Raw genomic sequence first — 18262 nt, 5'->3', positions numbered from 1 at the left:
TCCAAACCCTTGACCTTGGTGTTGTAACATTGCTCTCTAACAAACTAAGTTAACCAGCCAGACCCCTTGTCCACTCTAGATTCTTGGAGAACTAGAAACGAGAGAACATACCAGTCTCTTACTGGGCTGCATCCAAGCCGAGCCCTCTCCAGGGGTTTTCCAGGGTAGTAAGCCAGGCACACACAGGCAGAAAGGCATGAGAGGCAAAGAAGTAGGAACAGGGAAGGAGATGTTAGGGAAGGTCTAGGGGTGGAGAAGCAGGGGGGTTGGGGAGTGGTTGGGGGTGTTGGGTGTTTGGTTATTGATATTAAAGGAACGGGACTGCAAACCAAAGAGTGTGCAAATGCCACCTGTTCCTATTCAGTGGCGGGGTTACAAGCTGGTTCCTCACATCTTCTTTCTCTTTCTTTCCCAGTTTCTAAGAGGGACTGAGGCCTCTTCTCTCAGCATGCTGCAAACCTGTGGTCTCTGATACTAACTCCTTCCCCAACCCCTGTTGTTCGACTGTACTATGTTTGATGTCTTCTCTTACTTACTCTGTATCTCTTTGTACTCTGTATCTATATATCAAAAGCTGCTGCTATGTCTCTCCTCTTTCTCTGTCTTACTCTCTAAGTATCTAATGATGTATTTAGCAATTTCTAAGCATAGTCTACCCTCCTCATTTGGGGCAATAGGGAGGAGGGTGAATGTTTCTTCTTTCTCTCCTATTTGTCTCACACTGAGTGGTGTTAGTCACTGAGTAGAGGTCACAGAGATGATAAAAGGAAGAATGGGAGTTAGAGGGCTGTGATTCACACACACACACACACACACACACACACACACACACACACACACACACATGCACGCACACGCACACACACAAACACACAAAGCCTTAAGCAGAAGAATGTCTTAGCATCCTAAGAAGACAAAGAGACTCTTCCCCACTCCTCTTTCACATATAGCACAGGGGAGGGTAAAATGGAAGGGCTGCTAAATTATACATATAATTTTCTTCACACACCCATCACCTGAATCAAGGGATTCCAAGGTTTACCTCTGCCCTACAAAGTCTGCCTTTTGCCTCCCTCTTTCTGTTTTCCCCTGGAAGAGAACATCGTTGTTCAAGGGACTATTTCCCTTTCTCTTCAAAGGTCCTTTTGATATTCTCTACTCCAGAGCTCACAACCAGAACCCAGAGTTGATTAAAAATATTTTGAAAGTTAAGGAGGCAGACCCCTACCAACAATCCGTCTAATCAGTGGTTGCTCATCTGTCCATGGTGATAGTTACAGGCAAGTGTGGTCAAAATGATTGATTCCTCGGGTTTGGGGGGTAAACAGGCAGGGAAATTCTTCAGTATTTTTTGCCACAGTACCCTCAGGTTGAAGCAATGGGCTGGATTACTTTCTGTCCCATATTGGGCTGTATATTCTTCCATCTTCACCTTTTGGTTTGGGGTCTTCGAATTCATCTGCAAAATCTTTCTCTAGATGCCTTCCTCTCAAGTTGGAGCCTGACTTTTCCCCAATATGTACATTCTCCACAAAAATTTCATTCTATAATGCCCCCAAACTGGTATTAAATGCACTTTAAAGAAAGGGGCAGCGTAGATTTTCCAGAGGTGGGGGAGCCCAAGGGCTTGACCCCCAGGGCTCTTTCCCCTGCCATTCTCAGCCCATATGCCCTTTCCTCCTATAAAGGACTATTGTTTTAGTTTCAGATGATCCTTTCCTTCCACATGGTGCTAAGGTGGTTTTCCAGGTAACTGCAGGGATGGAGGTCACTAGCCAGTCCAATCCAAGAAAGAAAAGTCTAGTCTTATCTAGGATGGAAGACCAAGATCCTCCAGCAGCAGGAAAATCCATCTCCTCACTGCTTCTAAGTCAGGAAAGAAAGCTTGGTGTGAGTGCCAGCTGGTAAATACAGGCTGTGTTGGCCTGTGAGTCCTCAAAGGGAAAGAGTCCCTGCTGCCTGACCTGATGGGTCCCTTTTAGCAGTTAAAGAGAAATGCAGGGAGAAAAATACCAGAGGGGCAGGGAATAAATCCAAAGTGGTGTTTTTTAAACATTTTTCAAAACAAATTTTACATAGAACCCCAATATAAAAAATGACTTAAAGTAATGCAGACTTGGGAAGTTTGCATTTTCTTTGTTTTGGCAGCTGGCCAGTACAGGGATTTATTTTCCTTTATTTTATTTTTCACATTTTCTTTTTTTGGTAGAAAATGCTTCATAAGTTGAAGAGTTCTTGAAAGTCCTAAAAAACCATGAGGGTTCTATAGAAGAGTTTGAAAACTGCTCTGAGGAAAGGGGTCCAATCTGGCTCCTCTGCACCAAATCCACAGTTCATAGAAAAGAGGGAGAGAGTTGGGTGGATGAGTCACACTGTCTCCAGACCCAGTCAGAGAGGAAAGAAGATACCTGCACACCTATGGACTTAGGGTAATATTTGCCAGCAGGTCACCAGGTGGTTTTATGTAATCTCGCCACCAAATGATTCTTTTAAAAAACACATAAGAAAATGTGACAGTGTAGGGCAGATGGGGAGAGAGGTGACACAGAGGGAGCAACCTTCTCTTTAGCAAGATGTAAGAAAAATATAATTCACTTACATACATAAGAAACAACACACACACAAACCCATCGCCAGAAGCTTCACACCACTACATCCTCCTCCTCCTGCTCCCCACCTTCACTGTATCCCTTTCAGAGAGCCAGTGTCATCACAACGGGCACCTGGCATGCCCACTCACATCTGCCAAAATGTTGCATGCCAGAGTGGAAGACAAACCAAACTGCACAAACCCCAGTGTGTGTTTACTTGGTGTACATAGATATCTTTAAAATAAAATAAATTCAATGATGAATCTGTTGTCGTAAATCTTCTTTATCCCTCCCCAATCTCACTCCCTTCCTTGCATGTAATGGCATTTGACAGTGTGGTATATATCCTTCCAGGTGTTTTCTATATATTTACATACAAGTTTTTCCCCCCCATTTGACAATATATCTTGGAGATCTTTTTATGTCAATATACATCGATTTGATTGACCTCATTAAGATATATATAAATTTTCACATATTTATCCTTTAATTCATTCAACCATTCCACTATTGGTGGATATCTAGGTTGTTTGTAACTTTAAACAAAGAATGGTATCCTATTCTCTTTATTTTTCACCCAGACCATCACTTCAGTCCCAGCATCAATTCGTTCCCTCTCCAGTGTGTCACCACCCTCCCTTACCAACAGCTCAATTCTCTTGTCCCAAATCACCTACCACAATCATCTTTCCAACTCTCATTTTAGAGCATGCCCCACCTATCTTCTCTGCTCATACTTCAAAGCTTCTGAGATGGAGAAAACTGCACAACCAGAAAATTTGGGCAATTAAAAACGAAGAGCCTACAAACCTACCTGGACCTTCAATGCTGCTAAATATTCCTTCTGTGTATCCCTGCTTAGTGTCCTGTCCTATCCACCAGAGAAACTGGTCTAAATCCTCACTCCTTAAGATCCCCTCCTACCATCCTCTCCCATGCACCAACTTTGTCTTCTGCTTCAAAGGGAAAATTGGGCTGGCCAGTGAACTTGGTTGGTTAGAGCATGGTGCTGATAACACCAAGGTCCAGGGTTCAATCCCTGTAATGGCCAGCCACCAAAAAACCATAGAAAAAAGGGAAAATTAAGGTGACTAAGCATGAAATTCTTCATTCCCCCATATCTATACACTAGCCATATCTGTAGTATCCTTTCCTTCTCTCTTCTGACAAGTTATCAATCTCCTTACTCTGGGCTAAAGTAAGTTCCTTCTAGATACTTAATTCTTTTTTTTTTTTAAAGATGACCAGTAAGGGGATCTTAACCCTTGACTTGGTGTTGTCAGCACCACGCTCAGCCAGTGAGCTAACCAGCCATCCCCATATGGGATCGGAACCCGTGGCCTTGGTGTTATCAGCACCACACTCTCCCGAGTGAGCTGCGGGCTGGCCCTAGATACTTAATTCTTGACATACTTATATAGACCTCAATATACAAAATAACTAAAAATGATGCAGAGTTCAGCAATTTGCATCTTCTTTGTTAACATCAATGATCTCTTCTCCTTGAAAGGTCTCCTTTCTATAAGAGTCAGTCCCTCCTTTACTGTGTGTTTCTTTATAAACAACTCCACTATCTTGTTTTCTTACAGTTAAGTTTCCTGAAACAGTTCCAAGCTTCCCATCCCCACTTCCTCACCTCCCATTCATTCCTGAGCCCACCTTGATCTGGCTCTTGTTCTGCTCAAACTGCTTTCCCAAAGGGCACTGATTACCAAATACATTGGGCATTTCTTCGTCCTTGTCTTGCTTCACCTCTCCATGACATGACACTGCTCTTTACTCCTTCCTTCTTGAAACTTGACTCTCCTTGGCCTCTGTGACCTTGTTCTCCTGGCTCCTTGTATTTCTCTGGCCACTCTCAGGTCTTCCTTCCCCAGCCTCTTAAATGCTTCTCTATCCCAGAGTTCAGCCCATGGGTCCTCTCCTTGCTCTTCTGGGAGTTGTCATCTACGCCCACAGATTCTGCAATGATCCTTAAATCTGTATTCCCAGACCAGACCATTCTGCTGAGCTCTGGGCTCCTATGTCCAATTGCCCTCAGGTGCCTCATAAATGTTCCAAAATGAACTTATCTTTTCCCCAAAACTGCTCCTTTTAATGTCACCACCATCTCTCCTCACCTTATCCAGAAGCTTGGGACTCATTCCTGATGCTTCTCTTTTCCCTCAAACCCCACATCCATTATGAATTTTCCAAATTAACATCAAACTGTATCTTTAGATGCCATCCCCTTCTTTCTAACACAACAGCCACTGCTTTAGTTCATCTGTGACTGAACTTTTGCAATACTTGTCACCCTCCAGATGATGCCTGAGTGGTCCTTCTAAAAGCACACTCAATAAATTAAAACCACTTAAGGGATCTCCAGTGCATACACTCTCTAACCTTAAGTCTTGCTTCTTACCACTGGTTCTCAACTTCCTGCCCTGCTTTACTACTTACATCTCCCAGAAACAGACCAATGCGTCCTTGCCTCCATGTCTTTGCACACTGTTCTCTCTGCCTAGAAAGCCTTTTAACCCCTCACCCTGAACTCCACCCACCACAATCTCCATCCTCTTCAAAGTCTTCCCTGACCAGCCGCACTTCCGTTCTCTGTGTCCTTAGCATTGCCTCATACACAGCTCTAGTATAGCACGTATCCCGCATATTCCTCCTTTTGCCAGCCAGTGCCTTTATTCTCTGAACTTCTTTAGGGCAGGAACTGCTTATTCCTCTCTAAAATCAAAGGAGAATCTGCCCCTAGAACAGTACAAGGTACAAGCAAGTGCTCAATAAATACTTGCTGAGTGAACGAATGAATTTAAAGACGCTTGGGGCCACGGGTAAGAATTTGGATTTCCAAAGCCCGCCCCTCTCCAACCCTTGCTTGAGTTAGACTGAGGGAGGTTACTCATTAGAAACTGGACAAAACCGGAAGGCGACGACTTCACAGCAAAGGAAACCCCCGACCTGGGAATGAATCAGATCGGCCAGGCCACACCCCGATCGCCTCATTGAAGGGTCAGGGCCTCGCAGGCTGCTCGCCGCCGTCAGGCGACAAGGTTTCAGCTCTTCCGCCCCGGAGCCAGGTGAGCCCACCCACCTCTACGGCGCTGGGGCAAGTGGCCGCCGGGGGGCGGAGCCATCCTCGCCCCGCCCCACCCCGCCCCGCTCGCGCGCCTGCGGGCCAGCCTCCGGTCACGTGACGGCGGCGCAGGTGAGCTCCGCTTCCGGGGTCGGCCCCGGACCGCTGCTGGCTGTCGCTTCCACTCCGTCGGGTACGCGGGATACTATGGCGTCTTCTTCGGTCCCACCGGCCACCGCACCTTCGGCAACAGCAGGCTCCGGCCCGGGTTTCGGCTTCGCCTCCAAAACCAAGAAGAAGCATTTCGTGCAGCAGAAGGTGAAGGTGTTCCGGGCGACAGACCCGCTGGTGGGCGTGTTTCTGTGGGGCGTAGCCCACTCGGTGAGAACCCGCCCTAGCCCCTCGCAGTCCTGTCGGAAGCCCTAAGCTCCTGAGCCTCGGGGCGTCCCTGTTTCCAGGCTCCCGCCTCTGGAGCCTCTAGCGCTGCCACTTTCTCCCCGGGCTGTCTTGGTCCCTGCCCACCAACTCTCAGGTGCTCCCCCAGGTATCTTCGGGCTGTACACTTTTAACCCCCTGCTGTAGACTTTTGTCTCCCCCTCTGCCTTTTACTTCTGCACTCCACTGCCACCTTCCCCACCTGAGATCCAGCGTTCTGTTTCTTGACTTCTTCCTAACAGGTCCAGCCTCAGCCCCAGGCTACGGAGACTGGCCTGGATCCTGGTCCAGCAGGAAGAACATTAGGGAGAGTGACTCTTGAAGTCTCGGGGCGGGGGGCGTGGAGAGGGGTAGCTGGATGTAGGGGGTTGTTCACTTTCCACCTTGGTTTCCAGCCCCGGTCCTTGGCTTTGGAACCTTGGGTTTGTGTGTGGGAAGCTCCAGGCTTCCTGGACCTTTTTATTCTGCTTGTCCCTTCCTTTCTCTTCCAGAGGTACAGCATTTCAGAGAAGCTACCCAACCCTAAGCCTAGAGGTTGCACTCACTCAGGACTTATGTATATATGCCTTTAGTCTTAACTGCATCCCCACTGCTGACTGTAGTGATGGTGTTTGGTGTAAGTGGGGGTCGTTTTTGACCAAAGAGAAAGCTGAGGAGTTCTGATCCTGGGGCCGCTATGGTGGTGAACTTTAGAAGCAGGAAACTACTCTAGAGGGTATGGCCTGGAAATCAGGAGGAAGCCAGTACATCTCCTTTCCTGAGGATACCTCAGGTGAAGGAACCACAGCCATTGCCCCTCTTCCCTCAGATCTGGAGTGGGAAGGATGCAGTAATCTTGAATGTGGCAGGGAATATTTTAGAAATCAACTTCCTTGAATATAGTCATGGCAGGGTTGTGGAGGTGGAAGGGGGCAAGGAAGAGTACAGCTTTTTGTCACAGTCTTAATTTGTGGTTTAGAATGTTGTTTGGGGTCACTTGGCTCCCTTTTGCACTTGTGGCTGTGGGTGGTAATGTCCTATTAGCGAGTATCCAGTCTAAGACACTTGGTATGGGCAAGGCTGATGGAGGTAGGGCTGCCTCTCGTATGTACCTTCCAGGGGACTCATCCATCTCCGTGGGAAGCTTAACAGGGAGGGTTTTGCTTTGGTAAGGATTGGGGGAATTACATGTAAGACCTGCCTCAGCTTCCCTGGGTATATATACTTTAGCCCCAGCACCCCACTCTCCAGCCAGCACACATCTACTTCAAGTGTCTGGAATGGAGAAATTCCTTCAACATATGTCTTAGTGATGATTCAGCCTGCTTAGCAGGTGGCAAGGAGGGGGCAGGAAGAGCTATAGCTGAATTTTAGGCTGAGAATCGCAAGTGGCTTTTTTTTTTTTTCCCCCTGGAGGAATATGTTCTGTCCTCCTTTTCTACTGAGAACAGGAGGAGCTGAGTGCACTGCAGTGTGTAGGATTTAGGTTAAACTGCAATTCGCAACCTCTGGAGTGATCAAATAAGTATAGGCAAGGCGTTCATTTATTTAGTTAATAAACACTTCAGGACCACTATGTGCCAAATATCGTTCTAGCTAGACACCTGAGAAATGTAGATGACTAGAATGGGCCCTTGCTCTTGAAGAGCTCACAATTTAGGTGGGGGAATTTACATAAACTAGTGATTAGAGTCATGTGATACATGCACTGTTAAAGGTGGGTGAAAGATACTGTAGCAAGGAGAAAGCACATCTCAGGATTTCTAAGTACTGGAGCTCCCTTTACACCCTGAATCAGCAGACTGCAGATCCTGGGGGCTGAGGAGAGCAAGCAATGCTTACATCCTTTGGGCTGTGGGTTGGCTTAACTTTAGGGAACAGACGCCTAATGAACTCATACTCTCTGATTGCCTGCCTTCCCTCTGTAAGCAGCTGCTCTTCCTTTACCTTACACCTAGGCATGTGGGGATCTACTGCAGAGAACTGGGTCAGAGTGGTCTGGAAGGACTGGTCCTGTTTGTTAGGAGATGCTTCTTACAGGAAATAGACATTTCATTCTTCTTGCTGCTATTGGCCCCTCAAGAGTCCCATTAACTCCCTTGTGCGCTTAAAAAAAAGTGAAGCATGTAACTGTCTTGAGTCTGCAGAAGGTTCTTTTTTTCCCTTAGAATTTCTCACAGCTTTAAAAATAATCCTGAATTGCTTACAGGGTTTGCCTAATATAAAATGACTGTTGTGAGCATGAAGTTCCATGGGGGCAGGAGTGTGAGTGGCTGTGTGTGAGGGTTGCTTACTGCAGTCCTCCTTAGGCAGCAGCAGGAGTTCAACACATTCTCTCACTTGTCAAGCATATGCATAGCAGTGTTTTTAAAGGAATGAGATTTGAGTTGCCCTTTCCCTTTCCTGACTTCTGCCCAGACACAGTGTATGAGTAGCTCTTCACTCCATCACTCACTGCCTCCCTGTTCATGTTTTGGCTTATCAGATCAATGAGCTCAGCCAGGTGCCTCCTCCAGTGATGCTGCTGCCAGATGATTTTAAGGCCAGCTCCAAGATCAAGGTCAACAATCACCTTTTCCATAGGTAAGTGGGGATCCTTGCCCTTCTCATGTCACCCTTCCTAGACAAGAGTAATAAATAATTTTGAAAGATTCAATGATTTGAAGGTTTTAGCTTTAGAAAGCAACTTACAAGTTGCATGGTCTAATGTCATTCCCAATGGAGAAATTCAGTTTTGTGCAAAGAAACCATTAAAGTAATTTCCAATGTTCCCTACACCCATATATGTACCAATGTTACCTCTCCTCTAGCCTGGCAATTCCGTAGAGTAAATATGTTCAGATGCCATTACCATTAGCTTCTAATAGGGACTCCCTGAAAGAAATACCTGAGTCCTCTAAGCCCTCCTAGTGTTAGAAGATGCCATCCAAAACAGTCGTGCCTATTGCCGACTTTAGGATGTCTCGAACTGCTTGGGATTTGGGAAATGCTGCTCTTTGGAAGAGTAATAGATCCTGGCTCTACTTATACCACTTACCAGCCATGTGACTCAGGCAGGCTGCTAAATCACCTTGAGACACAGTCTTTCCTTCTATAAAATGGAAATAATATACCTTTAAAGGACCTCACAGGGTTTTATGAGAATCAAGTGAGGTAATATGTGTGAAAGTACTTTGTAAGCTGTCAAGCCCTATATAAACATAAGGTAATGTTATTTTGTTTTCTTACCTTGAAAACCCATATTTCAGGGAAAATCTGCCCAGTCATTTCAAGTTCAAGGAGTATTGTCCTCAGGTCTTCAGGAACCTCCGTGATCGATTTGGCATTGATGACCAGGATTACTTGGTGAGAGTCTATTATGGGGTGAGGGTAATCCTTTCTTCCTAGCAGCTGGAGAGTCCTTGGGACAGTCGTGTTTGGAGAAATGAGAGCCTTGGAAGATATGATTCTTTACCTTTTTGTGGTCACAGGCATCTTAAAAAAATCTAATGAAAACTATAAACTCTGTCCTTGGGAAAAAATGTATATGCATTAAGGATTTTGTATTTGATTTCACTCAGTTCCTATATGGACACCAGATTGAGAACACCTGGTCAATCTCTTACCCCATGGTTTCATCCACATTCAGTTGGCCATTATCCTATGACATGTGTCTCCATATAAAGGGGGAGGGGGCCAACCCGTGGCTCACTCGGGAGAATGTGGTGCTGATAACACCAAGGCCCAGGTTCGGATCCCATATAGGGATGGCCGGTTCGCTCACTGGCTGAGCGTGGTGCTGACAACACCAAGACAAGGGTTAAGATCCCCTTACCGGTCATCTTTAAAAAAAAAATAATAATAATAAATAAATAAAGGGGGAGGAAAAGAGCCTCTGGCCTATTCTGTGTCCTTAGGTGTCCCTTACCCGAAGCCCCCCGAGTGAAAGTGAAGGCAGTGATGGTCGCTTCCTTATCTCCTACGATCGGACTCTGGTCATCAAAGAAGTATCCAGTGAGGACATTGCTGACATGCATAGCAACCTCTCCAACTACCATCAGGTCAGGCCTCTCTCTAGTCCTATTCTTTCCCTCTCCTCTCTACTCCTACATAGCTCAGCTGCCAGAGTGCATGGGAGACTTCCTATCCCTTTTCTCCCTACAAACCATTTTTCTCTATAAGCACTTGATACCATGTTTTTGATATGTTTTTGAAACTAGGAATTTCAAAAAAAAAAAAGCCTCTGTATACCTATTTGTATTTTACTTAAGAGAAGAGTTTAGATGTATTCTTTCCTTATTGGGTACTTACAATCTAAAACCATTGTGGATTGGTACATAAAGGGCACATATGTAGCAAAATATAAACTATAGATTAAGTCAGAATTCAGTGAAGTGTTAACATCAAGTATATCATCAGGAATAAATGCAGTTTGGGGAGAAAACTAGGATAAGGGCATAATTGGGATAAATTTGAGGGGAGAATCCATAATCATATTCAGCTCTAAATGGGATTAGGGAAGCTATTCTTTCTGATCAGATTAATGTGGAATATGGAGTTTATGGAATGTTCTGGTGATAGAAACACTCTTCCTGAATGTTTTTTCACTGAAGAAAATCTCACCAAAATCAATAAGCAAGGAATACACAAAAGACTCTAAAAAGAGTCTTTGGTTTTATGCAACAAATATTGAATGTCTGTTATTACTAAGTCCTGTGTTAGGCAGCAGAGAAAGAGGTGAATGAAACAGTTGTGATCCCTGAGGATCTCTTGGTCTAATGTCAGAGACCAGTAAACCAGTATTAACACACAGCAAGATGTGTGCAATAGTAGAGGTATGTACAGAATGTTCTGGGGGTTCAGAAAAGAGCATCCTAACTCACCTGGGGAAGTAGGTACAATTGGGAGTCTCAAAGAGTTGTTTTTTTTTTTTTAAAGATGACTGGTAAGGGGATCTTAACCCTTGACTTGGTGTTGTCAGCACCACACTCTCTGAAGTGAGAATACCGGCCATCCCTATATGGGATCTGAACCCATGGCCTTGGTGTTATTAGCACCACACTCTCCCGAGTGAGCCATGGGCCAGGCCTCAAAGAGTTTTTTAGAGGAGATATCATAGGAGTTGATTCTTGAAGCACTAGTAGGGGTTAATCATTGGACAAAGTGGAAGAGACCATTCTAGGTGAAGGAAAACAGTACTTGTAAAGGCACAGAGCCATGAAAGAGCTTGGTGTTAGGGAACTGCAAGAAATTAAGTGTGGCTAGGATATAGTATTGTGGAAAAATAGTTAAACAGGAGCCAGATTGTGAAGAGGCTTGTAAAACATACAAAGAAGTTTGGGCTTTATCCTGAAGGTAGTTTGCAGGAGAATGATATACATGTTATTTAGAAATATCCCTGTGACAGCATTTTAGAGAATGGATTGGAGAGGGGAGAAAACTGGGAGTGCATTTACCAGTTAGGAGGTAATTTTAATAGTCTAGATGAGAAATGATGAGAGCCTGGAGGAGTGGTGGCAATAGAGCTGCTGGAAAGGAAAACTTGTGCGAGAATTGTGGGAGTTAAGGTAAAGTAGCGTCCAAATTCCTGGTTATGGATAACCGGGTGCCTGTTCACCAACAACTGGGAAACAGAAAGGAACAAGTTTTTGGAGGAAGACATTTCTGATTTGGACATGTTGAGTTTGAGATTTCTGCTGTTCATCCAGATACAGATGTCCAGTAAGTGATTGGTATATGGGTTTGGAATTTAAGGAAGAGGATTAGACTAGGAGTATAGATTTGAGAGTTGTACATGAATAAGTGGTCATTAAAACCATGACTGTAAGGGCCGGTCCGTGGCTCACTTGGGAGAGTGTGATGTTGATAACACCAAGGGCACGGGTTCAGATCCCTATATAGGGACGGCCGGTTAGCTCACTTGGGAGAGCGTGGTGCTGACAACACCAAGTCAAGGGTTAAGATCCCCTTACTGGTCATCTTTTTAAAAAAATAAAAATAAAATTCAAAAATAAAACCATGACTGTAGATAAGATTATTGAGGGAAGTGTGTGGAGTGAAATGAAAAGAAGGCTGAAGACAGAACCTTAAGGAGCAAGTAGATAAAAGAGCCCATAAGGGAGACTAAGAGTAGATGGACTCCTTTATCAGTGCCCTACTATATTCCCTAAAGGATTTGAGGACAGAGAGGAGGGGAATCAGAAGAGCAGTGTAATGGGATCTGAGGAAGAAGAGAGTTTTAAGGAAAAGACTGGTCAAGAGGATCAAGTGCCACACAGCTGAAAATATGACAATGACTACAATACCCATTGGATTTGGCAATGGAGGGATTTGAGGGAGATTTCAGAGGAAAACATAAATCTGATTTCAGTGGTTTGAGGTGTGAATGAGAGAGAGGAAGTGGATTGATTGCTGATTACTTTTCTAAGAAGGTTGACTATGAAGAGAGGTAAACAGAAAGAGAGAGATGGTAACTGTTGAAAGAGGAGTAATTTTTTAAGAATCCAAATTATAGGCCATCATGTAGACTTTTTTACTATGGGAATCTAGCCCACCAAAAAACACTGATTTAAGCTGGCTGGTTAGTTCACTTGGGAGACCATGGTACTGGTAATGCCAGGTTCAAGGGTTTGGATCCCTGTACCAGCCAATCACCAAAAACAAAAATGAAACACTGGTCTAGGTAAAATCATTTCATTGATAAAGTGAATGGAAGTTCTAATCCTGGTTCTGTGATCACTTGCATATAGAGAGGGTCTAAAATAAGAATAATAACACTTAACCTTCCTCCATCTCAAAGAATGATAAAGGTGAAAATAGAAAAGGCACTTTAAAATTAAGAGACATCATACAGATGGAAGAAATCAGAGGAGATGGGGATTCAGAAACTGCGTGGATAACCAGGAGCATTTTTAGGAAGCTCCCACCACATTAGACTTTATTGTAATCTCTCTACTTGAAGTTTTCTGCCCTATGCTGGATTGGTACTGTTTGAATTCCCATCCCTGGACTGTTTGTGTATCTGCTATTCAGCCTCTCTCCGTTCCTTTTTCCCCTTCCACCTTAGTACATTGTGAAGTGCCATGGCAACACGCTGCTGCCCCAGTTCCTGGGGATGTACCGAGTCAGCGTGGACAATGAAGACAGCTACATGCTTGTGATGCGCAATATGTTTAGCCACCGTCTTCCTGTGCACAGGAAGTATGACCTCAAGGTAAGAAGAGGAGAGATAGGGCTTAGGGGGAGGCTCCTGATGGCCTGAGAATGGGGAAGGGCCTGGGAGGGCATTGGATGCTTCCTTTTAAAGGAAAGAAGGCTTTGGGTTTGAGTACTTGTGTCAGTCCATTTCTGTTCCTTATAACAAAATATCTGGAACGAGGTGATTTATAAAGAAAACAAAATTTATTGCATAGAGTTCTGGAGGCTGGAAGTCCAAAGTCCAGGGAACACATTTGGTGAAGGCCTTGGTGGTGGCGATGGTAGCGTATCACATTGCAAAATGGTGGAGCAGAGAGTGGGACAGATTCTTCATGCTCCCATTTTAAAGCCCTAAGAACCACGCCCCTGGCCACCATTTTTATTTTCATTTATTTTTTATTTTTATTTTTGGCAGCTGGCCAGTTCTGGGATCCGAACCCTCAACCTTGGTGTTAGCAACACTGTGCTCTAACCAACTGAGCTAACTGGCCAGTCCTGCTGGCCACCATTTTTAATCCATTCACTAGGGCATGATCCTACAACCTAATCACCTCTTCAAGGCCCCACTTTTCAGTTACCGTAATAGGACTTCCCACCCTCAACAGTTAACAGTGGGGATATTACCCCTCAATGAGGTGGGGGTGGGGCATCTAATCTGTAGCAGTACTCATCTGAGGAGCTGGGTCCTGACTGTTCTTTTAGCCACTTCTGCTGACTTGGTCTTTGGATCTCTCCACAGGGTTCTCTAGTGTCCCGGGAAGCCAGCGATAAGGAAAAGGTGATACTAACTTAGGTGATAGGGTGAGGGATGGGGGAGGGGAGATGAAAGGGATCTTCTTAGGGTGAAGAGGCTATTCTCCATAAAGGGATAGGGATCACAAGCTATTTATTTATTTATTTATTTAAAAAGATGACCGGCAAGGGGATCTTAACCCTTGACTTGGTGTTGTCAGCACCACGCTCAGCCAGTGAGCAACCGGCCATCCCTATATGGGATCCGAACCCACGGTCTTGGTGTTATCAGCACCACACTCTCCCGAGTGAGCCACGGGCCGGACCAAGCTATTTATTCTTAACTTAAATTTTGAACCACTGAAAAGAAGAGAGATGTAAACTTCTACTGATCCAGGGATTGCTTGGGTGGGGCAGTTGGGAGCAGCTGCGTTGTCTCTGGCGTGGGTTATTTCATGTGGAAGATTTGGGGATGGATGAGGATGCCAGACTTCAAAAGCAAAATGCTTACCCTCCACCTCCCATTCTGGGCTTGTTATATTCAAGCAGCTATTTTTGCTTAAGAAGAAGAAAGAAAAGTCAGCATGGAGGGTCTTGACTGAAACCATAAGCAGAAAGTAGTGGGATGTGATTTGGGGTACAGCTACAGTGAATGAGTCTGGGGCAGCATCACAGTATGGAGTCAGATGAGAGAGGGGCTATAAGATATCTCTCCTTAGAAGCCACTGAGCTAGAGATAGAGCCCTAGACAAGAGGCAGCATTCTCTGAGACCTTGGAGAAGGGCTATATTCCCATGATGTCCCTTTACCTATTCTTAGGTTAAAGAGTTGCCCACCCTTAAGGATATGGACTTTCTCAACAAGAACCAGAAAGTTTATATTGGTGAAGAAGAAAAGAAAGTATTTCTAGAGAAGCTGAAAAGAGATGTAGAGGTGATGACTGGGTGCTCTGGGAAATGGGTTTCTTTTTTTCCTTTTTTAATGCTCTGCACAGGGTGGTTGTCTCTTCCATTCAGAATATGAGGGAACTTCTCCCCTTCCCTTTATTCTTTGGGTCTTCTGCATGTAGGGGTGTGGGGTATGAGACATGAAAAACCCCTAGATGTGACCCATAGAGGGAACGGGTAGCTGGAATGAGATAAGCAGATGATCTTATTTTATTTTATTTATTTATCTTTTTGGTAGCTGGCTTGGTATGGGATCCAAACCCTTAGCCTTGGTGTTATGAGCACCACACTTTCCCGAGTGAGCTAACCAGCCAGCTCTTCAACAGATGATCTTAGATACTAGGGCATTTAGGTGCTAAAGGGCAGTGGTATACCCCCACCCTCTATTTTTACATTTCCTTTCCCCAAGAGGGCCCCAAAATTCAGGGGTGGAGGTATAAGGGTGGTACCTGGGAGTGAGGAGGGAGACCTGGGATGTCTGACTTGTCAGTGGATCTCAGTTTCTAGTGCAGCTGAAGATCATGGACTACAGCCTTCTGCTGGGCATCCACGACATCATTCGAGGCTCTGAACCAGAGGAGGAGGGGCCTGTGAGGGAGGACGAATCAGAAGGGGATGGGGACTGTACCCTGACCACCGGACCTGCTGCTCTGGTGGGCTCCTATGGTACCTCCCCTGAGGGTATCGGAGGCTACATCCATTCCCATCGGCCCCTGGGCCCTGGAGAGTTTGAGTCCTTCATTGACGTCTATGCCATCCGGAGTGCTGAGGGTAAGGGAGATCCTGGGAATTTTAAGGGTGGAGAGGAAGAGGATTGTCCTTGGGGAACAGAGACCAGGGTGGTGGGTGGAGAGGCTAGTTAGCTTTTCAAAGCAAAACTGACTGGTTTCTAGGGAAAGGGAATTGAGACTATACCTGCTTTTCATTGTCGGTCTCTCTCTCCATAGGGGCCCCCCAGAAGGAGGTGTATTTCATGGGCCTCATTGACATCCTGACACAGTATGATGCCAAGAAGAAGGCAGCTCATGCAGCCAAAACTGTCAAGCATGGGGTGAGAGTTCCCTAAAGCCATTCCTTTTCTATTTTGACTTGACTATTCATTGGGAAGAGAGAGCTGCTTGTGCCAGAGCAATGGGGTGGCAAAAGGATGGAAATGGTCTGGAAATGGAGGGTGGGGAATGGGGAAGGGTGGTGGGAAGGTCTGACACATTGTTTCATACCTCCTCTCACAGGCTGGGGCAGAGATCTCTACTGTCCATCCTGAGCAGTATGCTAAGCGATTCCTGGATTTTATTACCAACATCTTTGCCTAAGAGACTGCCTGACTCTATGGTGACTGCTGCTTTATGTTCAAGGTGGTGGGGTTTTGAGAGGCTTGGGGGAATTGTGGATGTTCTGGCCACTACTTCCCTTCCTCCTTTGCTAAATTCAGGTCACAGACTCCTTCCATCCAAATAAGTCCATCTTCTTGACTAAGCTTTTCCAGGCCCTCAGAAATACATTGTCTTTTCTCCCCTTTGTCCATTTTTCTTCCCTCTCTCCCTACCCACCCCCCACTAACAAGTCTGCTTACTTCTTTAGAGTGTTATTGTTGACTCTCTCTCAAGTGCCTTGATCTTTGTAAAATGTCCTGTTGTTTCTATAAGTAGGAGGAGATGGGGGAAGGGGGTCATTTGCCATCTTTGGGACCTGACTGGACAGCTGGACCTGGTTCAAGCTACTACTCTGGATGTACTTTGCTGTGTGACATGAACTAAGAATGTCTGAATTTTGCTGATAACTTTATAGAACTCACTGTGGTGTGCTTCTCTCCTGGTAGGCCCTGGGATGGAGAACTTTCAAGATAGTACAGATCTGGGTGTAGGCATGCACATGCGTGATGGGATATGGCCAATCTTACAGAGGTGGACTGGAGAGTGGTCAGCAGGCTGGCACCTCATAGAGGTGGGACTTAAGAGGACTCTTGTGATTATGCAGAAAATTGGAGAAGGTCTCTGTCAAGGATTTACTACTCTCCAGTCTCTTCCATCACCCCACTTCCACCCCTACCCACCTGTACTTCAGGGTGCAGGAGCCCAGAGACGATCAAAAGTGTTCAAGCTTGTGTGAAGGTGTTTGACTATTGCTGCTCTTCACCAGAACCTCATACCCCTCCTGGACTAGAACCCTTCAGTGGGTATGTAGCCAGTTCTGGAGGCTGGGAGGATTCATTCCCCATGTTGAGTTTCCTTTCTTCCTCTCTAACCATTCCAGAGGTTTATTCCTAGCCGGCAGGAATATCTCCACCTGGGTCAAATCTGGTCATTTCAGGAGGATGAAGGCCTCAAGTGTGGGAATTTCCCCCACTCCCTGGATGTGTGCACCTAGCACACTTCCTTCCCCCACCCCTTCTCAAACCCTTTTTCCAGTTGGATTTGTTATCATTCTGTTCTCTTCTGTCCCATCTAATACTGTTACTGTGTCTCCCAAGAGACAGATGGCCTTCTTTGTCATTTTCACGCTCCACCCCCAGAGAGGAGTCAGCCGTATCGCAATCACCCGGCCCCCTCTAGGATAGTTGAGTTGATGAGTGATCTTCTCAGAATGCAGAGGACCCTGAAGAGATGAGAAAGATGTCCTCCCCTCCCCCCAATGCCTTTGGGGCTAAGGTGCCCATTCTTTTTACTATACTCCATCCCCCTTGAGGCTTCCACTTATTATTATTTTTTAAACATAAAGATGGGCACCAGCATCTGGCCTGTGGGGGTGCAACAGTGCTTTGCAGTGTATCTGGCTGGACTGATCTGTCTCACAAGAACCTGTGAGGTCATGAGAAGCCCTCTCTTCCCTTCATCTGCTCTAAAGGGTGTAGCTAGAGGAGTGCCCAGTTAGGAGTTGGAGCCCCTGTAATATTTTCCTGTCAGGGGCCTGATTGATCTTTTTCATTCCAATCTTTCCCTTGTTGAATGCAATAAAATTTTGTGACACCAGCAACTGTTCTTCAGAAATGGGTTTTCTGACCATGGGGCTGATGTTTCATGGGCAGTATGGTCTTTTTCATTGGTTGCTTCTGTTTTTCATCTTTGTTTTATTAATTAAAAAAAATAAAAGATCTTGTGTGTTTACTCCAATTACTATCACAATACAATACAGAAAATAAATTATTCAATTCCAAATTTCTTCACAGAAATGCCTTTTTTTTTTTTTTTTTTAAACTTTTCTGAGGAAGCCTGTGCTTAGGGGTGCAAAGACCATCTGAAGAATTCTGGTCTTCAAGGTGTTGGGCCCCTAGCTAGGGATGTGGGTTTCTACAAAAGAAGGCTGTAAAGTAAAAAGGTTGTGAGGGGTGTGCATGG

At 45.3% G+C, this 18262-nt stretch overlaps 1 protein-coding gene across 4 annotated transcripts; it reads left to right on the top strand.

Moving 5' to 3' along the window:
• Window positions 1-5787: 5787 nt before the first annotated feature.
• PIP4K2C (phosphatidylinositol-5-phosphate 4-kinase type 2 gamma) lies at window positions 5788-18049 on the top strand. Of its 4 annotated transcripts, XM_063074906.1 has the most exons (11): window positions 5788-6039; window positions 8558-8655; window positions 9321-9417; window positions 9969-10112; window positions 13118-13264; window positions 13988-14026; window positions 14800-14913; window positions 15428-15698; window positions 15875-15978; window positions 16160-16259; window positions 16747-18049. In XM_063074906.1, the coding sequence occupies exons 1-10, from the start codon at window positions 5866-5868 to the stop codon at window positions 16238-16240; spliced, it is 1269 nt and encodes a 422-aa protein (XP_062930976.1). In that variant the 5' UTR covers window positions 5788-5865; the 3' UTR covers window positions 16241-16259; window positions 16747-18049. The 4 variants fall into 4 exon arrangements, with proteins under 4 accessions (XP_062930976.1, XP_062930977.1, XP_062930975.1 ...); XM_063074907.1 differs by having other exon boundaries at window positions 5788-5976; window positions 16160-18049; XM_063074905.1 differs by having other exon boundaries at window positions 16160-18049.
• Window positions 18050-18262: the final 213 nt, after the last annotated feature.

This window comes from Cynocephalus volans, chromosome 12, assembly GCF_027409185.1.
Source record: "Cynocephalus volans isolate mCynVol1 chromosome 12, mCynVol1.pri, whole genome shotgun sequence".
NCBI lineage: Eukaryota > Metazoa > Chordata > Mammalia > Dermoptera > Cynocephalidae > Cynocephalus > Cynocephalus volans.
Note: the sequence above shows the minus strand (reverse complement) of the source record. Positions and strands in the feature narration are given on the sequence as shown.